The sequence below is a fragment of the Heteronotia binoei genome, chromosome 21 (genome assembly GCF_032191835.1).
Source record: "Heteronotia binoei isolate CCM8104 ecotype False Entrance Well chromosome 21, APGP_CSIRO_Hbin_v1, whole genome shotgun sequence".
Taxonomy (NCBI): Eukaryota; Metazoa; Chordata; class Lepidosauria; order Squamata; family Gekkonidae; genus Heteronotia; species Heteronotia binoei.
The window spans coordinates 180254582-180281093 of record NC_083243.1 but is presented as its reverse complement, the minus strand read 5'-3'; the positions used below and the strand labels follow the sequence as shown (position 1 = coordinate 180281093).

General features: G+C 48.6%; 1 protein-coding gene across 2 annotated transcripts in view; it reads right to left on the bottom strand.

Moving 5' to 3' along the window:
* MARCHF4 (membrane associated ring-CH-type finger 4) overlaps positions 1–26242 on the bottom strand; it is a 278747-nt gene extending 252505 nt beyond the window's left edge. Inside the window, exon 1 of one of the 2 annotated variants that reach the window (XM_060262009.1) lies at positions 25612–26242. In XM_060262009.1, the coding sequence (XP_060117992.1) occupies positions 25612–26115 (504 nt within the window). In that variant the 5' untranslated portion in view covers positions 26116–26242. The remainder of the gene's footprint in view (positions 1–25611) is intronic. The other variant, XM_060262010.1, reaches the window with a different exon arrangement.
* Between the last annotated feature and the right edge of the window lie 270 nt (positions 26243–26512).

Below are 26512 nucleotides of genomic sequence, written 5' to 3'. Positions count from 1 at the left end.
TGAAACACCTAGGCAGAGCAAACACCCTTCTAAAGCTATTTGCTTCCACAGAAGCCAAATATGCTGCCAGTTCAATAGTACTTTTTAGCAACGCCCCAAGTTTTGATGCACTAGATTGTCGCTTTATATCCTCAACTCTGTGTTTAATTAACCCTTTTGCTTGTTGGGAGTCCCGTATGTACTAGAGATGGGCATGAATCAAATGACAAACTGTGATTTGTGTATGAATTGGGCTGGTTTGTGGGTTCGTTTTGAACCATTTTGGGAGCAAGTGCCTCCCATGGACCCTCCTGAACTTCCCAAACCTCCCATGGAGGTTCATTAGGGTCGGGAAGTTTTCGTCCTTCCCCCCAAGCCTCAGCTTCCCTAGGAGCCCTGGAACCATAGAGCACCTGGGGAAGACAATTCAGGGAGGGAAGCAGTTCAAGCTCTCTTCCCTCAGAGCCCCAGCTGTGACTGTGGGGAGACCTCTCCCTCAGGATCAGCTGTTTTGAAGGCTCTGCTGGGCTGTCCAGCTTCAACCAGGCAGCCCAGCAGAGCCTCAGCTGAGCCCATGGGAGACCTCTCCTGGATCTTTTTTTTTTGCTTCCCCAGCTGGCCTGCCAGGGCTGGGGCTGGCTGAGAAAGAGAACGATAGAAGGGGAGAGATCTCTCCATTGTACCCTTTAGGCCCATAGGATACAATAGACAGATTGTCCCACTTGTCTCCAGAGAAGAGTTTTAAACGTTAAACCCCTTCTCTCTAGTCACTCCCACAGTAGCGGCACTATCTCTTCATTGTATCTGGTGGGCCCATAGGATACAATGGAGACATCCTGGGCTGGAGAAGGGAGGGGTGGTATTTAAATGCCTCTCCCTCCCCCAGCCATGGGGCTGCTGCAGGCTGGCTGGAGATGAGAGGGGTGGCATTTAAATGCCTCCCCCTCCCTCCTCCAGCCATGCGACTGCTGTCTAGTCTCCCCAGCCCGTCTGCAGTGGCAGGCGGGCTGGGGAAGGGAATGGAAGGGTAGAGCAGGTCAGTTTCACAAACTGACCCACTCTCCCCCCCCTTTGCTTCCCCAGCAGGCTGCTGTAGAGGGCTGACTGAGGAAGGGAAGGGAAGGGAAGGGAAGGGAGGGAAGGGAAGGGAAGGGAAGGGAAGGGAAGGGAAGAGAAGAGAAGAGAAGAGAAGAGAGAGAAAGAGAAGAGAAGAGAAGAGAAGAGAAGAGAAGAGGAAGAGGAGAGGAGAGGAGAGGAGAGGAGGGGAGGGGAGGGGAAGGGGAGGGGAGGGGAGGGGAGAGGAGAGGAGGAGGAGAGGAGAGGAGAGGAGAGAGAGAAGAGTAGAGAAGAAGAGAAGAGAAGAGGAAGAGAAGAGAAGAGAAGAGAAGAGAAAGAGAAGAGAAAGGATGAGAAGAGAAAGAGAAGAGAAGGAGAAGAGAAGGAGAAGAGAAAAGAGAAGAGAAGAGAAGAGAAGAGAAGAGAAGAGAAGAGAAGAGAATGAGAATGAGAAGAGAAGAAGGGAAGGGAAGGGAGGGGAAGGGAGGGGGAAAGGGGAGGGGAAGGTGGAGGGGGGAGGGGGAGGGGGAGGGAGGGAATGGTAAGGGAAGGAGGAAGGGAAGGGAAGGAAGGGAAGGGAAGGGAAGGGAAGGGAAAGGGAAGGAAGGGAAGGGAGGAGCTGGTCAGTTTCAGTACCCAAGGGAAAGTAAACTCCAACAACATTTAAATGCCTGGAGCTCACTGGGAACTGGATGACCCAATGAACCAAGAAACAGTTCGGGCAATCAAACAAACTGTGAACCAAACTGAAAACACTGGTTCAGGCAATTAAATGAACCATGAACCAACACAAATCACCATTTTCCTGTTGTGCCCATCTCTAGTATATACAGATCTAGACCTTCACCTTGTTTTGTGGGTTGCCTCATTGTGCTGCCCCATTAGGTATAGTCATACAGAGATTTCAGAAGCTTTCGGACTACTTCGCTAAGGAACACTATCTTACCAATGTATTTATCTCACCTATCACAACAAGAAAGAAACTATGGCTAGAACAATATCTGGAAGTCTGTTCATTCCTTATTTTTATGGTAGAAATAATGCTGTGGTTTTGCTGTCCATTACATGAACTCTGAAATGATTTCCAGGTTATTTACAACTAGATTATTCATAGAAGACAGAAGAGAAGCTACTGCCCAATGAAACTTACTAGTAAAATGTTTTCTCATCAAAATCAGAGTGGTTTGCAGTAAAATACATATTGTCAATAAAATACTAGTATCCTCAGATATACCATGTAAAACTAATATCAGTATTTTAAAAATTAGGGCAGCCAGTGTGGTGTCATGGTTAAGAATGTCCGACTAGTATCTGGAAGTCCCCAGATTCTAATTCCAACTTGTGCCATGGGAAGCTTGCTGGGTGACCTGGAGACAGTCATAACCTCGCAGCCTAACATACCTCACAGGGTGGTTGGGAGGATAAAAATGGAGGTGAGAAGAATGATGTCAACTGTTTTGAGTCCCCACTGGAAGGAATATGACTTTATTTAGAAGAGTATAACTTTACTTAGGATTGCACTGTAAAATCTGAGTTATATAAACATGTTGTCCTACTCCACTCTACTAAGAGGTCAGCCCTATATGAACATATATGAGCATATGAAGCTGCCTTATACTGAATCAGACCCTGGGTCCATCAAAGTCAGTATTGGTCTACTCAGACTGGACATGCGGCTCTCCAGGGTCTCAAGCTGAGGTTTTCCACACCTATTTGCCTGGACCCTTTTTTTGGAGATGCCGGGGATTGAACCTGGGACCTTCTGCTTCCCAAGCAGATGCTCTACCACTGAGCCACAACCCATTCATGGCTCTCCCAGGGTCTCAAGCTGAGGCTTTTCACACACTACTTGCCTGGACCCTTTTTATTTGGAGATGCCAGGGATTGAACCTGGGACCTTCTGTTTCCCAAGCAGATGCTCTATGTCACGGCCCGAGTCTATGACACGAAGCTGCGGCTGCTATCGTCCTGGCAACGAGCCAGGACCTCTCGCAGACAGCCCAGGCGAAGCACAGGGAGTGGTCGTAAAACAGTCCAGTTGATTGATAACGTAAACAGGCAGGCTGGAGGGTGAGACGGAAGCTTGGTCAGGGAAGCCGAGAGTCAGGAGCCGGGGAGCCGAGCCGAAAGTCAGAAGCCGGGAACAGAGCCGAGAGGTCAGAAGCCGGGAAGCAAAGCCGAGATCAAACGATACCTAAGCCAGTCCGATAAGCAAAGCCAGAGTCCAGAATACCAGTCTATGGGTCAGGCCGGGTCAGGAATGCACAGGTTCTTTCCGAAGCAAGGGGTGCGAGACGCAGACACATCCAAGGGTGTGTCGCTTGTTGCCAGCACAGTTTGGCCTGAGGCCAGGATCCCAGATATACTGCTGGCTAATTGGCTCGTTAGAACTCCGGGCTCAGATCTCTTCTAGCCCGCATGCGCGCCTCTCTACGCCTGTTCCTGAATTCCAGGCGTCTCCTCTCGCGCAGGCGGGCCCCAGGTGTTGGTGAGTCTGGGGGAGATGAGCTAGTACCTGGTGTGGCCAGATTGGTTTCAGGTGGCCCCTGCTGCTGGCTGGCTCCTTCAGGACTTACGTCCTCTGTTGCTGAAGGCATCTGCACAGCAGGGGCGGGGTCAGAAGCAGGCACCTGCTCTGAGTCAGCAGGGGCAGGCATGACACTATCCCCCCCCTCAGGCCCCCCCTCATCCAAGCCGCCTGGCTTATCTGGGTAGGCCTCATGAAACTGCCGGAGCAGGTCAGGGGTATGCAGGTGGGCAGCCGGTTCCCAGGAGCGATCCTCGGGAGGGTAGCCTTCCCAGTCCACCAGGTACTGGAGTTGACCTCGGTGCAGCCGGGAGTCTAGGATCTGGTGGACTTCAAACTCTTCCTCATCGTCCACCAGCACCGGTGGCGGAGGCGGTGGTGGAACGTCCCTGTTTGGGTCCGGCGCTGCCGCTGGTTGGAGGAGGGAGCGGTGGAATACGGGGTGTATCCGGAGGTGGGCCGGAAGGCGTAGGCGGAATGCCACGGGGTTGACTTGCGCCTCTATGGGGAAGGGCCCGATGAACCGATCGGTTAGCTTGGAGGACCGGCCAGGAGTCCGGAGGTACCGGGTCGAGAGCCAGACAGAATCTCCGACCTTGAGGGGGGCTCCGTCCTGGCGATGTCGGTCCGCGGCCAGTTTGTAAGCGTCCTTGGCGCGCTGGAGCTGAGTGCGCAGGAGGGCGTGGAGCGCGTGGAGTTCCTCAAGTCGGTCGGTGGCTGCGGGAACGTTGGCGGAGGGGCCGAGCGGAGGGAAGAATCGGGGGTGCAGTCCATAGTTGGCGGCAAACGGCGTGGTCCGCGTAGAGCTGTGGACTGCGTTGTTATACGCGAACTCTGCCAGGGGTAGCAGAGTGGCCCAGTTGTCTTGCTGATAGCTGGTATAGCAGCGCAAGTACTGCTCCAAGGTGGCGTTGGTCCGCTCGGTCTGCCCGTCGGTCTGGGGATGGTAGGCGGAAGACAGGTGTAGTTCTGTCCCCAAACCGTGCTGGAAGGCCTGCCAAAAGCGGGATGTGAATTGTGGGCCCCGATCCGAGATGACCTGCGTGGGTAACCCGTGCAGGCGGAAGACGTGGTTTAGGTACAGCTGGGCAGTCTCCGGCCCGGATGGTACTCTGGCACAGGGGACGAAGTGGGCCATTTTGGTGAACAGGTCCACCACAACGAAAATGCAGGTGTGGCCCTGGGATCGTGGCAGGTCTACGATAAAGTCCATGGACACCACGTCCCAGGGACCGGCGGGAGTCGGCAGGGGTTGCAGGAGACCGGAGGGCTTGGCCGGTACGTTCTTGGCTCGGCGGCAGACCTCGCAAGAAGCCACGTAGCGACTAACGTCCGCTCGGACGCGAGGCCACCAGAAGTCCCGGGTCAACAGATGGGCGGTCTTGTGCTGCCCGAAGTGCCCAGCCGGGGGGGCATCGTGGGCCAGCCGGAGGATGCGGGATCGGAGAGGCCCGGGAGGGACGTACAACTGCTCCCGATGGTAGAGCAGCCCATCCCGGGTGGATAGTTCTCCGGCAGGGTCTTGCTGCGGTTCCTGCAGGTGTTTCTGCGCCCACGGGTCGGTGTCTTGGCTGGCCTGTATCTCGGCCACCAGGGCGGGTGCGGTCAGAGTGGCGGCAAAGACCGAGGGTGGCAGAATACTAGCCCTGGGGGCTTCGGTGGCACTAGAGGTGTTATAGTCCGGCCGGCGGGACAGAGCGTCGGCTCTCTGGTTCTGGGAGTGCGGGACGTAGGTGATGGTAAAGTCAAATCGTGAGAAGAACAGGGACCACCGGATCTGCCGCTGGTTCAGCCGGCGGGTGGTCTGCAAATGTTCCAGGTTACGATGGTCGGTGAAGACTTGGACCGGATGCCTGGCCCCCTCAAGGTGGTGGCGCCAGACCTCAAAGGCCACCTTGATAGCCAGGAGCTCTCTCTCCCAAATGGTGTAATTGCGTTCGGCAGCCGAGAGCTGCCGGGAGTAGTAGGCGCAGGGCTGCCATGGCTGGCTAGGCTCGTCCCGCTGGGAGAGCACGGCTCCGAGGGCCACATTGGAGGCGTCCGCTTCCACCATGAAGGGCAAGCTCGGGTCAGGGTACCGCAGAAGGGGACTGGAGGAAAAACTCTGCTTGAGCTGGCGGAAGGCCCGGTCGGCTTCGGGGGTCCACTGAAAGGGCTCCTTCGGTCGGAGGAGTCTGGTCAAGGGCTTGGTGAGGTCGGCGTAGCCCGCGATGAATTGCCTGTAATAATTGGCGAAGCCCAGGAGGCGCTGGATGTCCTTCCGACTTCGAGGGGCCTGCCATTGAAGGATGGCGTCGACCTTCCGCGGATCCATCTGGGTTCCCTGGGGGGAAATGATGTGCCCCAGGAACTCAACGGACTGGAGGTGGAAAGCACATTTCTCCAGCTTGGCATACAGGCGATTGGCTCGGAGTCGCTGTAGCACCTGGCGGACGTGGTGGATGTGCTCCTGTTCGGATGCAGAGTAGACCAAAATGTCATCTAAATAAATGATCAGGAACCGGTCTAGCAGGTCACGGAAAACGTCATTCATAAAATGTTGGAAGACGGCGGGGGCATTGGTGAGCCCAAAGGGCATGACCAGATGTTCGTATTGGCCATACCTGGTGCCAAAAGCGGTCTTCCACTCATCCCCGGCTTTGATACGAACCAAGTTGTAGGCCCCGCGAAGGTCGAGCTTGGTGTAGATCGTGGCCCCTTTGACGCGGTCGAGGAGCTCAGGGATCAGTGGGAGCGGGTAGCGGTTCCGAATGGTAATCTTATTGAGGGCCCGGTAGTCGTTGCAGAGTCGCAGGTCCCCGGTCTTCTTCTTAACGAACAGGACAGGTGAAGACAGGGGCGAGGTGGAGGGTCTAATGAACCCTCGGGCCAAGTTCTTGTCCAAGTACTCCCGGAGGGCAGCCAGTTCCGGGTCTGCCATGGGGTACAGGCGGCCCGCGGGTAGCGGAGCGCCGGGCACCAGGTCGATGGCGCAATCGTAGGGCCGATGTGGGGGAAGCTGGTCTGCTTCCTTCTCATTGAAGACGTCCGCGAACTCCTGGTAGGGAGTTGGGAGTGTGGTGGCGGCCCCCAGGAGGCTGGTGGTGCGTGGGGAACCGGGTTGGTTGACAGGCGGCACCTGAGTCGAGTCGGGTGGTAGCGGGGAACAGGGTGCGAGGGTACTCGAAAAGCTCAGTTCACGTTGCACCCAGTCCACATGGGGGTTGTGGGCTTGCAGCCAGGACAGGCCCAAGATAACAGGGAAGCGTGGCATGCGGGCCAAATCGAAGGTCTGCTTCCCTTGGCGCTGTTGGACCCACAAAACGAGTGGTAGAGTTTCGTGGCGGACCGGCCCCGAGCGCAGCAGACGACCATCCACTGCCTCGACCAGTGTAGGAGTTCCCTTTTCCCGAACGGGGACGCCATGCTCCTTGGCAAAGTGGCTGTCCATGTAGCAGCAGGCAGCCCCTGAGTCCAACATGGCATGGACGAAGATCCACCGGTCGTCGGGAAGCTGCAGGCGGATCGGGACCAGGAACGGGGTGGGTGGTGGATGGACGGAGCTAGAGGACCTCAAGGAGTGCCCCAGGCCAGGAGATCCGGCTAGACCTGGGGCTGGCCTTTTACCGAGGCAGCGGAGCTCGGGGTGCGCTTTGATTTGGCCGGGCAGGAGCTTGCAAAATGCCCGTCCCCTCCACAATACAGGCACAGGTTGTGGGTGCGCCGTCGGTTCTTCTCCTCAGGGGTCAGGCGAGGGCGGGCGCCGCCCAGCTGCATGGGTTCTACAGCCGGCGGTAAAGCTGGGGTACCTGGAACGGGAGCCGCCGGGGGGGGCCTTGTTGGAGTAGTGCCCCTCTTCTGCCTCTGGCGCCGACCTTGCAGTCGCCCATCAATGCGTAGACACAGCAGGATCAGGTCCTGGAGGGCGGCTGGGCGGTCGGTGCGTGCCAGTTCGTCCAGGACGGCATCGGAGAGGCCTTCAGTGTACTGGTCCACCAAGGCAGCTTCATTCCAGGCCAGGTCTTGAGCCAGCAGCTGGAACTCTGTGGTATACTGAGACACAGAGTTCTGGCCTTGGTGCAGAGCCCGTATCTTGCGATTAGCTGTCTCAGCACGCACAGGGTTGGCATAGGCGGCCTGGAAGTGTGCCTTGAACCGTGTGTAGTCTGCTAGCAGCGGCGAGGGCTCTAGCAGCAGAGGAGTGGCCCACTTGGCCGCTGGCCCTTTAAGCAGGCTCAGGATAAAACAGACTTTTGTTTTGTCTGTAGGGAAGTCGCCCTGCCTTATCTCCATGTATAGTTCACACTGGGCGAGGAAGGCAGGGAACTCTTCCAAGTTTCCTGCGAATTTCTCAGGAATGCTCACCGGGCAGCGAGAGCGGGGAGCGGCGGCGGCAGCCAAGGCCACGGCATTGGACGCAGTCTGCTGCTGCAGAGTAATCACCGCTTGGGTTAATTGCTGCACCTGGTCTAGGAGCCCCGGCAAGGGGTCCATGCCTCCTGCCGCTTGGTCCGTCATGAGCGTGCCTGGTGAGTTTTGGGTGCTGGCAAGCTGTCACGGCCCGAGTCTCTGACACGAAGCTGCGGCTGCTATCGTCCTGGCAACGAGCCAGGACCTCTCGCAGACAGCCCAGGCGAAGCACAGGGAGTGGTCGTAAAACAGTCCAGTTGATTGATAACGTAAACAGGCAGGCTGGAGGGTGAGACGGAAGCTTGGTCAGGGAAGCCGAGAGTCAGGAGCCGGGGAGCCGAGCCGAAAGTCAGAAGCCGGGAAACAGAGCCGAGAGTCAGAAGCCGGGAAGCAAAGCCGAGATCAAACGATACCTAAGCCAGTCCGATAAGCAAAGCCAGAGTCCAGAATACCAGTCTATGGGTCAGGCCGGGTCAGGAATGCACAGGTTCTTTCCGAAGCAAGGGGTGCGAGACGCAGACACATCCAAGGGTGTTCGCTTGTTGCCAGCACAGTTTGGCCTGAGGCCAGGATCCCAGATATACTGCTGGCTAATTGGCTCGTTAGAACTCCGGGCTCAGATCTCTTCTAGCCCGCATGCGCGCCTCTCTACGCCTGTTCCTGAATTCCAGGCGTCTCCTCTCGCGCAGGCGGGCCCCAGGTGTTGGTGAGTCTGGGGGAGATGAGCTAGTACCTGGTGTGGCCAGATTGGTTTCAGGTGGCCCCTGCTGCTGGCTGGCTCCTTCAGGACTTACGTCCTCTGTTGCTGAAGGCATCTGCACAGCAGGGGCGGGGTCAGAAGCAGGCACCTGCTCTGAGTCAGCAGGGGCAGGCATGACACTCTACCACTGAGCCACAGCCCCATTCATGGCTCTCCAGGGTCTTAAGCTGAGGTTTTTCACACCTATTTGCCTGGACCTTTTTTTGGAGATACCGGGGATTGAACCTGGGACCTTCTGCTTCCCAAGCAGATGCTCTACCACTGAGCCACCGTCCCACCCCATATTCTGCATCAGGTGAAGTTTCTAAACACTCTTCAAGGATAGCCCCTCCTAAGCCCCACACAAGCATATCTCTTCCTTCTCCTGATACGGCTGCAGCAACCAAATCAAATAGAGATGGTAAAATGTACCTTCAGTTAACCGGTGTTACTTATACGCTGATAAACAACATGGGCCCGATTGCCGCTCTGCACAATATGCTTTACTAGTCACATCTGGAAAGTGAGCATTGGCTGTCCTCATCACTTCCACCTTATCCGGATTCAGTTTCAGCTTGTTTGCTTTCCTCCACCCGACCAATAAATGCCAAGCGTTGCTTAAAAACCGAGACAGCTGCTCATGGGTCTGCCACTAATGAAAAATAGAGTCGGGTGTCATTAGCAAGTTGATGACACTGCACTCCCAAACCCAGCAGATTTCTAGAGATATTAAACACCAGGGAGGGGGAGAAGATGGAACTCTGCAAATCTTCTAATGAGATCAGGGAACAATTCCGAACCCCTGGTTCTGATACGCTCTGTCAGCTAGAGAGAGTCTATGAGGTCCTAGTGCTAAATGTTGTGCAGGCGCAGCAACTTTCTGCAAGGATCCTGAGGAAGAAAGTGCCAAACTGTTTTAAAAATTCTGAACCACTGCCAGCATGGACAAACTGCAGAACCTGGCAGAATCCTTTCTGGCTTGAAGTCAATGGGAAGCATCCTTTTCTGCCCAATCTGAAATGTACTAGGAAATGAGAGCTGGTGTCCATTTTACTCTTACTATGTGGGTGCTGCAGGAAGCAGCGTTTCTATGGCAAATTTGTATACTGGCTGCTGCCGTATCCTGGCATGTGAGCCAATGCTATCGTGTTGTCAGTTGCCTGCCATGGTGCATAACTGCAAGAAGGTGAGAACGCTTAGCATGCAATTACCACGATGATGGTTGTATCATGGTACAGCTGAATGGTGGGAAAACCATCCCAGGGCTGCCATTTGAACTGGTATCCTTGTGGCAAGCAATTTTCTGAATGCTATTTATTCGATTTGTAGACTGCCCTCCCCTGTTTACAATGTTTACAAAGCGGTTGTGATGACAACCCTCATCTACGGCTCCAAATCGTGGGTTTTATACCGTCATCACCTGCGACTCCTTGAGCGCTTTCATCAGCGCTGCCTTCGCACCATCCTCAACATCCACTGGAGTGACTTTGTGACCAACACTGAAGTCCTCAAGAGGGCGGAGGTTACAAGCATCGAGGCACTGCTGTTGAAGACGCAGCTGCGCTGGGCAGGGCATATTTCTAGGATGGAAAACCACCGCCTTTCCAAGATTGCTCTGTATGGCGAACTTTCCACCGGCCATCGAAATAGAGGGGCACCAAAGAAGAGGTACAAGGACTCCTTCAAGAAATCCCTTGGCACCTGTCGCATCAACCATCACCAGTGGTCTGACCTAGCCTCAGATCGCAAAGCATGGAGGCACACCATCCACCAGGCTGTCTCTTCCTTTGAGAACACACACATAGCTGGTCTTGAGGACAAAAGGAGATTGAGGAAGAATCGTACTGCTACAGCACCAACCCCAAATCAGACTTTTCCCTGCAGCCGCTGTGGCCGGACCTGCCTGTCCCGCATTGGTCTTGTCAGCCACCAGCAAGCCTGCAGCAGACGTGGACTACTGCACCTTTCTTAAATCTTCGTTCGTGAAGTCAAGCCGAGAGAGAGAGAGAGACTGCCCTCCCCTATACATAGGGTTAATTGTCACTGCAAGCAGCTATGTGAATACTATGCACCATTGGTGCCTGGGTGTTTTCTGACCAAGCATCACCCTCTCTCTTCCAGGAAGTAACAGAGCAGAGAAACCTCATATTGTTGGTCCTGCATACTGTTGCTATACGGAGCCATGTGTTACGAAGTGGCTGGTCACATGTACGTGTGTGGATGAGTTAGATAACCTGTCTTCCTTCCAAGGAAATATTGGACATTTTCAGATTGTGATACGAACACGCACAAGCAAAATGTTAATGGCCGTATTGGTTCCACAGAATAGTGTTATGTGTGATCCTTTTTAGTGGTGTTTTTTTTTTCACGTGCAGAAGGGTAGACCAGTATAGTGAACGATAGACCAATTTCGCACTGGACCTTTAATCCTGGTTTAACTCTGTCCCCAAACTGACATTCTACACTAGAATCAGAGAATCAAAGAAACCAACTCTATGACTCTGATTTTAGTGTAGAATGTCAGCTTGGAGCAGGGCTAAACAAGGATTAAAAGTCTAGCGCGAAATTGGTCATAGTTTTAAATTATTATTTTTTTCCCAGTCGTCTGTTTCTACAAAAAATTGCCGCACACCCCCAGCTGGCCTTACCTCTGCTGAAAACGACAACGAAAGATGTGGTAAGCTTGACATTCTACGAATACTTTCCTGAAAATAAGCCCCACTGAATAAAATAGGACTTATTCTGAGTAGATCTGCTTAGGATTGCTCCTTAAAAGGGGGTTGGGGTCAGCAGGGAAATAGCTTGAAAGGTGTTGTGTATGAGGCCCAGACTTATATGGGAGTTCCCGCCAGGCTCATTGGAGCCAGAAGGACTGAGCTGAAGGACTCAGCAACAATGGGCAGCAGGATCCAAATCCCTGCTGCCCTGCTCCAATCACGGGCCTCTGCTGGTTCGAATGATCCAATAACGTGCTTGTGCGGGAACCCTGAGTTGTACGTAGTTGGCCCCGTGGGCCCAGCTCTTCAGTCTTAGAGAGCAGCCCTATACGATGCTCTACCTAATAAAGAGCTATGATCACTGCCACCTCGCCTCTTCACCGCATTTGAACTGACTATAGTATAAAAGGGAACGCTTAAAAGCATCTCTGTCTGTCTGACTGCCTACTCCTCCGTTCCTGTCTCGACCTGTACATCACAGCTTCAGTGGCTGCATTCTTTAAAGAAAAAAAAGTTTTAAAATCCTATGAGTGAGCAACTCACCATGCCTGGACATTGTGGGGTGCTACATCACTCCTTGTGCGTATAGGTGCAACCTCCTTGGAGGGGATGCCTCTCTCTCTTTGTGTGAGCCCTACCGGACTTTAACCAGTTCCGCAAGGCTTGCAAAACCACCCTCTTTCAACAAGCCTATAAGGAACACTGATAGCAACTTCTAGCCATCTGAATATACTTTACTGAATGTAGCACCTTTAATTTATTGTAGTTTTAAAAAAAATTATGTAACTGTTTTTTAAATGTATTTATTAACTGTATTTTATAATTGACTTGTATAATAATCATGGTACATACCATATCCTGTTAGCCGCCCTGAGCCTGCTTCGGCGGGGAGGGCGGGATATAAATAAATTTTATTATTATTGTTATTATTATTATTATTATTATTATCTTTATCTTAATCTGGAAGCTGCCCTCTGACCCCTCCTCTCTCTGTGCATCCTTTGTTCTTCCCATTCTCTATATAGCTTTTCATGGAGTCACATGTCTCTGCAGGGTTCTCCTGCGGAAAGAATGGCCTCATACTCCCATACACACGATGCTGAATTCGCTGGCCATTTGTGATAGGGAAAGTTCCCTTTCGATTAGGCTTCTCTCTCACCTTTCCACTACAAGTTGAATGCAAATGGAATCTACTTGAATCAAGATTTATTGGGAGGGACGATGGCTCAGTGGTAGAGCATCTGCTTGGGAAGCAGAAGGTCCCAGGTTCAATCCCCGGCATCTCCAACTGAAAAGGGTCCAGGCAAATAGGCATGAAAAACTTCAGCTGGAGACCCTGGAGAGAAGGGGAGGGACAGTGGCTCAGTGGTAGAGCATCTGCTTGGGAAGCAGAAGGTCCCAGGTTCAATCCCTGGCATCTCCAAAAAGGGTCCAGGCAAGTAGGCATGAAAAATCTCAGCTTGAGACTCTGGAGAGCCGCTGCCAATCTGAGAAGGCAATACTGACTTTGATGGACCAAGGGTCTGATTCAGTATAAGGCAGCCTCATATGTTCATATGTATGTTCATAAGATGGCTAGCTGTGTTAGTCTGTCTGTAGCAGTAGAAAAGAACAAGAGTCCAGTAGTATTTCAAAGACTAACAAAATTTGTGGCAAGGTATGAGCTTCCCGAAGAAGCGGGCAGTGACTCAGGTAAGCTCATACTATGCCACAAATTTTGTTCGTCTTTAAGGTACTAGTGGACTCTTGCTCTTTTCTACAGCTGCTCGAATAAATTTTTGTCTTTTTGTAATATACTTCTTGGGAGATTTATTTACTGTACACAGTATCACACTTCTGTGACTGGGCAAAGCTCTGCTATATTAACCAAATATCCCAGTAACATGATCCATGAACAGCAAGAGATTACCATTTCCTGAACCAGCTAGTCTTTAAACTAGTAGAAGTGTGCTGTCAAACCGCTTGTTCTGGGTCGTTGTATGCTTTATTTAACTGGCTGCCAGTGTAATCCTAAAGATGTATACTCAGAAGTAAATTTTACTGACATCAATGGGACATTATCTAGTAATTGTGTTTTGGATTATAGCCTCAGTATGATACTCTTTAGAACAAAGGGTCAAAATGAGTGGAACAGCAACTATGCTAACTGCATTGCAAATAGTTGGGCATTTCTCTTGTTATTGAAAAAGGAAGAAAGCAACCTGCTAAAGACTGTTTCCTGCTAAAGACTCTGCAGAACTCTGAGTTTTTCATTGATGAAAGGACAGATGGTCAACAACTGTCCTTATGCTTGAAAGTACAGAGATGTAGGGTCTTAAAAGGCAAATATTCAGCTGTCTTAAAGCTCCAGTGCTCTCTAAAGCAGAAAGTTACCCCTTAACTCTCCTTACAATCTCTGTCTCTTACACACACACACACACAAATATACACAAGCGCATAGATTCCATGTTTTCTGGACTGGTACAGGAAGATAATCAATAAAATGAACAATATAAGACCTGTGATGGAAATAATTGCTTACAGCTCAAAAAGGGTGGTTCTCTAAACATATTAAAACAAATAAAGGCCCTGTTCAGAAGCACAGTATAACCAGATGTTGCTGCTATTTCCTTCTGGATTTAAAGTGGCTGATCAGGCAGCAACATCTGCCTCCTGGTATTAACTCATAGTAGCCCCCCCCCCCAATCCTTCTCGGAACCAGATTATTTTGTTACCTGCTCCTTTGCGGTGTTTTTTGAGTTCTCGTAGTTTTCTCCGTCTGGATAGTTCTGTTGTGATATTTACCAACTTCCAGATGTCGGAAGACTGTCCCAGAGCAAAAGGAACCTCAGAAATCCAGTTTACAGTCACCATTTTTTTTACTATTTAGTGATATGCGCATAACTGCATAATCATAATGTTTTAACCTATGTGCATGTGCACACATGCACACAATGCATGTATGTGCATGTACGTGCGTGCGCATAATGCACACATGTGCATAATAGTGGAGGGGAAAAAAGAACTGCATGGTGCCGTCGTGTGGACGGCAGAAGACAGTTTCACCGCGGAGTGATTCGAATTGCAGTATGGCAGTCTGATCAATAATATCCGGAACAAATATATTCGGAACAGAACCGGGTCAGTTTAACACGGACTCAACACGCTGTGTAAACCGGGCCAAAATGAAACTAAATAAATGAAACTAAATAAAAAAGGAACTAAAATTTCACAAAGGGCGTTTTCCCACATAGCTTACCTCGGAGCGACGTCCTCGGAGCGACGTCCCTCTTCACCACGCAGCGTTTGCGCGGATTTCGCACCAACTGTTCTGCAGAACCAGGAAGAGCCGTGGCTTTTGCGTCGCAGATGTAAACTGGTTTTAGCGGTTTACATCTGCAACACAAAAGCCACGGCTCTTCCTGGTTCTGCGGAGCAGTTGGTGCGAAATCCGCTCAGACGCTGCGCGGTGAAGAGGGACGTCGCTCCGAGGTAAGCTATTTGGGAAAACGCTCAAAGTTTACCTTGTTGGGGTTTTTTTTGAGAGGCACAGTTTTAAAGAAGAGGATTTTTTTTTTTAAATCTCAAGACATTTGGCTGAAGCCATCCAATTAAAAAACAATTACCAAGTACTGTATCCCAGCAGCCATCCTTTGCCTAACTGCCTGATCTTGCCAATCAGCACTCTGCTTCTGTATGGAGATCATGTGAAGGAACTAGAGTAGAACATCTGGATCTGATTCCAGGGCAATAGCGGCTTCCCTTGAAGCCCCCTGCCCCAATCCTGCATGTCACAGCTCTGCCTTCATGCAGCAACTTGTACAGTATTTTGGCCCTAGTAGACCCACGGAGTCTTGTACAAAGATATGTTAGCCAAAGTGGACAGTATATTACATTTCTGGGGAAGGTCAAGTTGCTTTCCATACTGTGAACTGCACTGACATTGCTCTGGAAGGCTGCTTCCACACGGATGTTCTGTTCCACCTTGTCTCCCAAAATGGGATCTCCCCCTGCTCAAGCATACACATGACATTGTCATACTGTCATCCACTTCCTGGGTTTCCCCCATCCTTCATTACGATCTTTCCCAGACCTGCTTTAGTATGATTTTTTAGAGTAAGATTTTTTAGAGTGGGATGGTTTAGTTTTTTACAGTAAGTTCATAGTCACTGCCATGTGAGTTGGAAGGTGTGGACTTTGAGACCTTCCTGTCCACATTGGTACCATTTCCCCAGTATTTATTTGTGTGTGCCATTTTAACTTCTCCTACCAATGTACCATTTCCCCTCAGTATTGATTTGTGTGTGCCATTTTAACTTCTCCTACCAATGTACCATTTCCCCTCAGTATTTATTTGTGTGTGCCATTTTAACTTCTCCTACCAATGTACCATTTCCCCTCAGTATTGATTTGTGTGTGCCATTTTAACTTCTCCTACCAATGTACCATTTCCCCTCAGTATTTATTTGTGTGTGCCATTTTAACTTCTCCTACCAATGTACCATTTCCCCTCAGTATTTATTTGTGTGTGCCATTTTAACTTCTCCTACCAATGTACCATTTCCCCTCAGTATTTATTTGTGTGTGCCATTTTAACTTCTCCTACCAATGTACCATTTCCTCTCAGTATTGATTTGTGTGTGCCATTTTAACTTCTCCTACCAATGTACCATTTCCCCTCAGTATTGATTTGTGTGTGCCATTTTAACTTCTCCTACCAATGTACCATTTCCCCTCAGTATTGATTTGTGTGTGCCATTTTAACTTCTTCTACCAATGTACCATTTCCCCTCAGTATTGATTTGTGTGTGCCATTTTAACTTCTCCTACCAATGTACCATTTCCCCTCAGTATTGATTTGTGTGTGCCATTTTAACTCCTCCTACCAATGTACAGGGCTTGGGGGGGGTTGGGCGGAGGAAGGGTGCCAGCTTTAAAAACACTAGTATTGATTACTCTTCTATAGTATCATAATGTTATAGCAATACAGCTACTGATTTTTTTTTAAAAGCTGCTAAAAAGCCCTCAAGTAGTATGTGTGAAGAGTGGGTAAGATCGGATACTGAGGATGGTGAATACCTATGAACAGATGTTCCATTTCCTCTGCAAGTACCCCTGCATTTGTAGTGGCAATGAGTGACAGTACTGAATGATCGCTGTGTGAATGCAGCTTAACTTATACCGTTTTCGCACACAGCTTACCTGGCAGTCACAATCCTGTTCCCTCCACAGCATCCGGTCGGATTTCCTACCATCTGCGCCAGAGTTACAGGAAGTGCCACAGCTTCTGCGTAGCAAACGTAAACTGGGTTTTAGCGGTTTACGTTTGCTACGCAAAAGCCACGGCACTTCCTGTAACTCCGGCGCAGATGGTGGGAAATCCGACCGGACGCTGCGGAGGGAACAGGATTGTGACTGCGAAGTTAGCTGTGTGCGAAAACGGTCTTACTCTACAGGACTGGGAAGCCAAAGAGGCTGATAACTTGGGGGGGGGGGGAAGAACCCTAATTCAGCAACTATCATGGTTGCAGGTAGCCATGCTGGTTGAAAATATAATCTAAAACACAAAAGCCATGTAAATATATTTTATTAGGCTCTATAAACTTAACACAAAGCAGTGTTCAAGTTTTCATGTTCTCCATAATTCTTCATCTGCCCAGATATAAGACAAAAGCAAAAGGCAAGAAAGGAAAAGGTGGTGGTGGGGAACTGTTTCAGGTCCTGCTTTTCAGGTTTTTGTATCTGTGCACCGTTTTATCTAGGCCAGCCTGCTTGGCATTCTACACAGCATGATCACAAAAGACCTTAAGATGCTTTGGAAGCAAACTTTTCACCGCTGGTACCTTGCATTTTATCGTTTTTTAAATTGTAATTGTAGATAGCCGAATCGATCGTTCGCCACCCTGAGTCCGCTTGTGAAGAAGGCGGGATGAAAGTCTAAAGTAACAAAGAAATAAATAATCCAGCCTGACAATGCTTTCCCACCGTTTGGGGGTTATTTTGGGTTGGTCTTAATAAAAGGCATTTCATGGGATTTGTTTTTTGGATTCTACTTGGCTTGCTATCTGCAGGATTACAAAAGTAATGCTATGGATGTATGTGCCTTCTTTGTTGGGGAAATGAGGGATGCAAGAACCCTTTAATGCTATGCCATTTCCATTGAGTTCATTTGGGGAGGGAGAGAAGCTGCCCAATTGCATCAAGAAAGAGCGATAGTTGTTCTACAAAAACCTCTTATTTATTTAACTTCAATCCCAAATGTAAATTCATTAAAACACATAAGAATCATACGTCCATAATCAAATTCTAATACTTAAGCCTTGTGCACAGTAATTTTGTAAAGGATATCCTTGATGTTCTCACCACGACCCGGAGAAAATGGGCTGTTGGCGAGAACAACCAAGAACAAGAATACATTTACACCTTAAGTACCTTTTCCCATCCATAGGAGCCAACGTAACTGTCAATCATTTCTTTGACAGGCATCTGACATACAGTGATATATACAACAGAGCTCAATCCTTTGTCTTTCAGAATCATGTGAATCTGAGAAAGCTGGGTTAAGCTAGGGTGACTCAGAGAGTCAGGATTAACTAAAACAGGAAGCAAGACTTTGATACCCTATCCATTTAGCATTTGATAGCATACAAACATTCCAAAATGCAAAAGTCATAGAAGACAAAATATATGTATAGCACTATCTGTACCAAGAAGGTCACATCACCTGAAGTGTCCTAAAGCCTCCTGGAAAACAAGCAAAGTTTTATCCATAGAGGCTAAGTACTATAGAAATTGAAATAACATAGGCTTAGCAGAGAAATGAGACTCAATCAAGCCCCAATTCTTTTTTTTTATTATTGTTCACATCTCACTTCAGCAGAATTTAGGGTTTTTCTTGCTCTCTTTATGCTCCCCAGAGAACTCTGGGTGGCAGGTTAGGCAGGCAACTGGTGACCGCCTGCCGTCACTTGGGAGAATCATGGCTGAGGGGAGATCTGAAACTGGATCTCTGCTATATAACACCACCTTTCCTTGGACTTTCAGGAGCCAGTGCCGATGTGATAACATTACTGTCATTGTAACCTCTGTTTCCTGTTGCCCAGTTCACTTGATCAATACTCCTCCTTGCTCCAGCAAAACTCAGACCCCCAACTCTTGTTAGAGAATCCTCCACCTTGAAGCTTCCATAACAAGTCTATATTTTCCATCCCCAGTGAACAATGCTTCCAGGAGTTTGCTGAAACTGTGAGACTGGCACCAAATCTCTGAAGCTTTTCTAAGTACAAGTTCCTTCCCACGACATAGGATTGCCTCCGTTTCCATTTCCCTTCACAAATCTCTGTACCAAATCCTTTACCTTCTGGATGCTGCACAAGTATTCACTGCCCCTTGCTAGATGGTGGATCTTTTCCTGCAGTACTTATTAGACAGTAAGACACACTCCAGCTGTCTCATCCCATTGCTTTAGAGGCACCACTGGAGACCATAAAATGGTACTTGCTCCTTCCATTCCGAAGACAATAAAGTTTACTTTTCTGGGATGGATAGTTTGTGCTGAGTTCCCCACCGTTGTAAGAGGAGGAGAAGCTGCTGTGCCTTCTGAGCCATTTCACGTATAACTTTAAGGATTCCTTTGTCTAGAAGGTATAAGTAATCTCATAAAAATCTGCATGAACCACTCTTTACATTCAACGTTTATAGAACTGCCCTAATAAATAAAGGCTAACTACACAAGTTAGGGCTGAAGAGTGAAATCTTTTTTCTATAAATGCTACATTTGCGGTCCAGGGTTGGAGTCTGCTCATACTCCTGGAAGTATTGTTCATATCAGTAACATTCCAGTTTAAGACAAAATACTTAGGACGGTCCTGTCCATAAGCAGAAAAGACCAAGTGTTGAGTAGCACCTTCGACTAACAAAATTTGTGACAGGGCATGAGCTTTCATTAGTCGCTGCTCACTTCTTCAGATACAGCTAGAATGTGAGTCCATCTGTCCTAATTATCGGAAAGTGGAGTGGTTTCAGATGATGAATGACATTAGCAGGCAAATGACAAGAGCAGGTGAATGCCAGTACTGCTGCAGACTGACTGACATGGCTACCCATCTTATTCTTATTCTTAAACACAATTTTATTGATAACGTATGGTAACCATATCCATTAATACCTTCTTTTTATCTATCCCATATGCTATTTTCTAATCCCCCCTCCCCCCGTTACTTGACTCCCGCCGAAGTCATACACTTAAAATACTAACATTTAAAGGTACCCTTAAACCATAAGAACCTATATTCATATTCTATTTTTTTCTATTACTTGATGGTTATTAAAAATTGTCCAAAATCCTTTTATATTCCATTCTTCTTCTACATAGCATCTAAACTTTTTCCACTCCTTTTCATACACTTCCAAATCATAGTCTCTTAAGATTCTTGTTAGTTTGTCCATCTCACTCCATGTTATAACTTTTACAATCCAATCCCATTTTTCTGGTATTCTTTCTTGCTTCCATAACTACGCAGACAATGTCCTAGCCGCTGAAAGCAAGTACCAGATCAAAGTTCTATCTTCTTTTGAAGATTTTTCCATTTGTAATCCCAATAAAAAAAAGTCTCTGCTACTTTCTGGAATTCGTATCCCAAGATCCTTGAAAAACATGGCTACCCATCTTGATCCTCTCCACAAATTGCAGTGAACGCATGCACAATCAATCCCATCTGTGCATTGACACACCATGCAGGGTGCTGGCCCTGCCTCTTTCTGTGTGATCTCTGAGTAGTCTGCAAGGTGCAAACATGGAGGAAATCTCTGTGCGCATGCTCCCTCCCCAAGGTCATCAGTGTTTGGAAAGTGTCAAGCATGTCTAAATCTGATTGATAATTGATGGTTGTAAGGTCCTGCTCGGGCCTGGTTTGGAGAATGTCACAGAGGACCCAGATCTGTGAGTTTGTTATTCTCTCATGTTTATTACCTTACTTTATGGTTGTTAGTTAGAAACGGTGAGAAGGGAACTAAATAATCAGTGCCTTCCCAGGGAACCTCTGAAGGGAGGATCCGCCATCTGTGCATGGCAAGGTCGGAACCAGATAGCACCCTGGGAATGTGAATAGTTTTGACACTGTCTGTGTGAATGCTCTCATCCCGTCCGTTCCCCCTCCCTTGGAATTCTTTTGAAGTAGTCCTCAAAAGTATTGTATCAATGTAACAGTTTCATTCTTCTTAAGGATCGGCTTCAGCCACAGTATCGGTCTATCACTAAACGTAGTCTTTGTATCAACCTCGACTCGTCATTGAACCCGCATGCTTGACAGGAAGTAGCCCAATTCATCATGGAGAGGAGGCATATGCATGGGCTCACCCTCCACATTTTTGCAACTCATCAGTCATGTGGACAGGGCCGCCATGCTTGGGCCCGCTCTCCGTCACCACAAGGTATGTCGTCTGTGCAAGGCTGGTTTTATGTGACACGAACACTTTATTTTTCTGGATTTTGGTGTTGAGTAATTCTCGTGTCCCATTCAGTGCCTGTACACCTGAACCCCACAGTTTGGTGTAGTGGTTAAGTGTGCGGACTCTTATCTGGGAGAAACGGGTTTGATTCCCCACTCCTCCACTTGCACCTGCTGGAATGGCCTTGGGTCAGCCATAGCTCTGGCAGAGGTTGTCCTTGAAAGGGCAGCTGCTGGGAGAGCCCTCTCCAGCCCCACCCACCCCACAGGGTGTCTGTTGTGGGGGAGGAAGGTAAAGGAGATTGTGAGCCGCTCTGAGACTCTTTGGAGTGGAGGGCGGGATAGAAATCCAATATCTTCTTCTTCTTATCCAGGTGTTGGTCCCTACTTTCAATTGTAAAATGAACACTCGCTGGATCTTGCCCAGATTGCCGGCGGTTTGGGCTGGGTTGCCATCAATATGCAGATGACACCCAGCTCTATCTACTAATGGACGGCTGGCCCGACCCCGCTCCAGGGAATCTCGACCGGGCCTTACAGGCTGTTGCGACATGGCTCAGGCTGAGTGGGCTGAAGCTGAACCCAGCGAAGACAGAGGTCCTTTGCGTGGGTCGCGGCGCTCTGGGAAGGGAAATAGCTCTCCCGGCCTTCGATGGTGCGCTGCTTTCAAGCAGCGCACCAGGTAAAGAGCCTGGGTGTTTTACTGGAGGCCCAGATAGCAGCCACCGCCAAGTCAGCATTCTTCCATCTGAAGCGGGCAAGGCAGTTGGCCCCTTTCCTTGAACACCGGGACCTCGCAACAGTGATCCACACAACGGTCACCTCAAGACTAGACTACTGTAACGCCCTCTACTTGGGGCTACCTCTGTGCCAGACTTGGAGGCTGCAGCTAGTGCAGAACGCGGCGGCCAGGCTGTTGTTGGGACTCCCGAAATGGGAACATATACGGCCGGGGCTACGTGGACTGCACTGGCTGCCAATTATATACCGGGTCCAGTACAAAGTGTTGGTCATTACCTTTAAAACCTTATATGGCCGAGGACCTGCCTACCTGAGGGACCGTCTTTCCCCATATGAACCCCAGAGAGCACTGAGGTCAGCCGGGAAAAACCTAATGACCATCCCTGGGCCGAAGGAGATTAAATACCAGAATACTAGAGCACGGGCATTTTCAATCGCGGCCCCTCCCCTATGGAACCGACTCCCCGAGGAGGTGCGGGCCCTGCGGAACCTTGATCAGTTCCGCAGGGCCTGCAAGACCGCCCTTTTTAAGCTTGCACACTTGGACTGCTAAGAAGATCGGTAATTAAAGATCCGCCAATGCGGTTTGAAGACCTATACCGCTGAATAACTGTACTTATTGGATTGGTTTTAATGTTATTAAGTTTAATGTTTTAATGTTTTATATTGTTAAATCTAAAGGTTTTTATCTACTATTGTATGTTTTTATAAAATGTTGTTAGCCGCCCTGAGCCTGCCGAGGTGGGGAGGGTGGGATATAAATAAAATTTATTATTATTATTATTATTATTATTATTATTATTATTATTATCTTTCTTGCAAACATACATGCAAGATATACTTGCTTTCATTGTAACATGTAAGCTGGCCTACTGTGGCTGGGGTATAACTAAAGAGGATATGCTGCCCACTTATTTGAGAAATTCCCAGTGAACACAGCACGGCTTGCTTTCGAGACAGTGCTTTCCCCCTTCTGAATTGGATTTGCATTCCACAGGTTGATTTTTAAAGAGAGAATTACTGCTCATTGTCCCTTTTAAATATCCGCATGGACCCTTTGTGGCAAAGACAGTCTTTTATCCCATATATTAGGATGGGCAAATATAGTTTAGTGCATCTCTACGGCTCAGTTGTGAGCCTATGTAAAGCTGATTAACGCAAGCTGCATTCCTCTCCAGACCGTTAAGAACATAAGAAAAGACCTGCTGGATCAGACCAGTGGGTCATCTCGTCCAGCACCCTGACTTACATATTGGCCAGCCAGTTCCTCTGGAGGGCCAACAACAGGGTATAGAGGCTGAGGCCTTCCCCTGACGTTGCCTCCTGGCTCTGGGATCCAGAGGCTTAGTGCCTCGGAATGTGGAAGTTCCCTTTAGACCATGAAGCTGTCTAATCCATTTTAAAGCTGTCTGTGCCTATCACTATATCCTCTGGCAGCGCATTCCATATTGTAATTACTTGCCGTGTGAAGAAGTTTTCCCTTTTTCCCTTGTGAATCTACCGCCCATCAGCTTCACTAGATGCCCTCAAGTCCTAGTATTTTGGGAGAGGGAGACAAAGTCCTCTTTATCGACTCTCTCCACCCCATGCATAATTTCATAAACTTCTATCATGTCTCCCTGAGTCATGTTTCACGTTCACTTTGTTTTCCACTACTGAATGAGATTTAAGGGCCGCCTCAGTCACACATTCACCCGTACCTGCTGCATGCTGTAAGCCAGAACCGTCCAAACGTTCTCCAGAAGTGAAAGTCAGAAGATACGGTCCAGTACAGAGTAAGAAAGTGGCAGCAATGGTACTTTTGCTCCCCATCTTTTGCTTCAAGTCCTCCAAGAGAGATGTGGCAGAGTGCAGATTGCATGAATTAGCTTCACATTGCTTCACAACCCAGCTGTAGAAAAGAGTACTGGAGTTGCATGAAATGAGCAGAGCGACAGCATTGGAAGGAAGTGGTGTACATTGTCTCAAAAGCAAGACCGGCTGTGTTCGCTGGGAATTTCAAATAAGTGGGCAGGACGCCCTCTTATTTAAACCATTGCTGCTCTCAGAGATCTAACCTCAGAGCGGACACCAGACCGTGCTACCATACCTTTAAACAGAGGGTGACCATCTGTGTACAATTCCAAAACAGACAGCCTCAGCACAAGGATGCTTGTTCCTCCTCTTTTCAACCGTTGCATTGCGTTTTTTAACATTCGCATTCCTGTTACATTTATAATTCTTTCAGAGTAGAAAGGGCTCTAAAATCCTCAAGTTGGTCAGTTTCTTAATCAGGTATGGTAAGGCATGCAGGGTTACACTTCCCTTAAAATAATTTGCAGTGGGGTTCTTATTGAGAGGCTCCAAGATAATGACACCCAAGGCCAGCCCATAGGCAAACCTAAGACCCCTTTTTCCAAGACCAGGGAGCTACCCCCACCTTTACAGAATTAAACGCTCTATATAAGCAGTACATCACAACATCATTATCATCATTCTCCTTTGCAATGCTGCTAAAGTTGTCTTAATCACTCGCAAATGGGAGACAACCCACGCAAAAAGCAATTGCCGCAAAACAACAAAGTTGAAGGAATGCACCATTAAGCGCCATTAATTTCAAAGAGATAAGTGTGCACAGCCATACTCATACAGCCCAATGGGAATCTTTCCCGCTCAGCAGTCAAAATGAAATCACATAGAAGTCACACAAACAGGAACTATGCATGAGAAACTCCCATTAGACACAATCCAGATCATCTGACTGTCCCGATGCCAGCAATGAAAGTTTCAGAACCTTAGTTGTACGACATCAATGGCTCATTATTTTTGTATATTAAGAATCATGATGTGGGCATGCTTTCTAAATACATTTCCTGGGGAAGCGGTTTCATCTCACTGTTTCTAGTGCCCCAGCTGTTTATTTCTTTACTTTGCTTTGACCTGCATGCCTTAAACATTTGTTTCAGAGCCACCCAGTGAAACAGTGTTCAGAGACAGAGATCTTTGATTAGGGAGCTTGCGCTTTTTCTCAGTATTTGAGATGGTGTTCTTGCCGTCATTGCTGAGCGTCAGAAATTACCCAATCAGTTACATCACACTGCATTTAAAAAAACAACAACAAAGCTCTCGTTTTTTCATGACTCACAATATTTCCAGCACGAGAAATGGCATGACATTTGAAAGCTTTATAATAAATTTGAAATACTATCTGGGAGAAACTGCGCAGTCCACCTTTTGTTTCCAAACTGGAAGCCACCGGTCCCACAAAATCAAGACACTTGCTATTTCATCAACCAACTAAAAGCAAAACAGAACCTCAGACCGTAATAAGAGGGCAATAATAAGGATGTCTAACTGGGAGTAATTCCCGGTGAACGTGGTAGGAAGCAGTCAATGTTCATTTCTATGTCCAAGGACTTTGGCAAGGCACAGAACGAAGTCTAGGCAATTGTGTGGCATCAACACACAAAGTTCGTTCATATACATGGCTTTCAAACAGGATATTAGCAGAACACTCTGTTCTCCTAGAGCCAAAGGCAGCTGACAGGAAGCCCCCAATATTAATTCAGTTGCACTTTCCCTTTTTCCTACACCATGCATGTCGTAGAAAAGTGTAGCCCTTCATTTGCAGCAATTTCACAGGAATACAAACAAATGCGTCTGCAAGAAAGCACCACGTGGATCTTGCTCTTTTTACCTGCGTTTTTTATATGTGTCTTTTACCTCTCTGTATGTTATGCTAGGCAAGGAAGATTAGTCCAGTGTGCATGCGATGCTTGGGGAAAGGAGAGACCTAAGTGTCTCTTGTTTCTTGATAAGTTCTGTCCGTGTCTGTGAGTGCTGTGGGCCCGCTGGGTTGGTAGTCCCTCTGATCGGGCTGCTTCTCTCTGTCTAAGTTCCAAGCTGGAACACTTCACTCCTAACTTCTTCTCTGTCCCATTTACCTCAGTCTTCCCAACAACACCCCCACACACACACACACACACACAAATGGAGCATCCCATGGGGTGGGGGAGAACTGTGTGTGTAGAACTTCATATCAAAAGGTGTACTCACCTGCTCTGGACCCTGAAAGCAGATCCTGCAGAGAGGGGTCCTCATCCCACTGTCCAAACTGCTCCCCAGAGAATACCGATCCTCTGCTTTTGCTTTGCAGAAGTCATCGGAGGAGGCGCTGCTCATCATAGACGCGGGCTGCTCTCCCTCTCCCCCAGGACTCCCCCACTCTTCTTCCATAGGGGTTGTTGTCCCCACTCCTCCTCCACCACCACCAGTGGTCGGTGCTCTCCAAGGTCCCCTTCGCCCTCCATGAAGCACAGTCAGCGTGTTGTTATTGGAAGCCTGCAAGCTCAAGGCCGGGTCTCCACTGTTCATGGGAAGGAAAGGTGGTGGCGAGGGGGGAGGGGGAGCAGGGGGTCTCCGCAGGAGGAAGACCTTCAGGTCATTGAACAGCATGCGACAACGGCACTTGAGGAGACCCTGGTGGCGCAACATCTGTCTGGAGATCAGCAATCCGTAGTAAGAGTACCATAAAATGATCGCACTAGTTGGTATTAACATGTGCCTTCCCTTCCAGACAGGGTTGGGTAGGAAAAAGGGCCAGTAGAGGGAGCCCAAGAACAAGAGGGCTGTTTTAGTTAATTTCAGTTTGCCTACCCTAGCTCCCACCCACCCTCAATCATACATATAAATTAGATCCAGTTTAATAACAAAAAAAAATGGAACTTGCAGGAAGATCTTTAGGATATTTCACAGCAACCCCGTTAAAAAAAAACAAACTAACAGCATGAGGTTATCATTAAAGAACTTCTCACCTTTTCCCTTCCAGGGCTCTCTTGTTGCTGTTTTAAGAAACAATTCCACAATTTTTCTTTCTTTTTTTCTTTTTAAAAGAAAAAAAAATTAAATCTCAAAGAAAACGTTCCTTCTACTCCCAATGTGCTGGGATGGTTCAGAG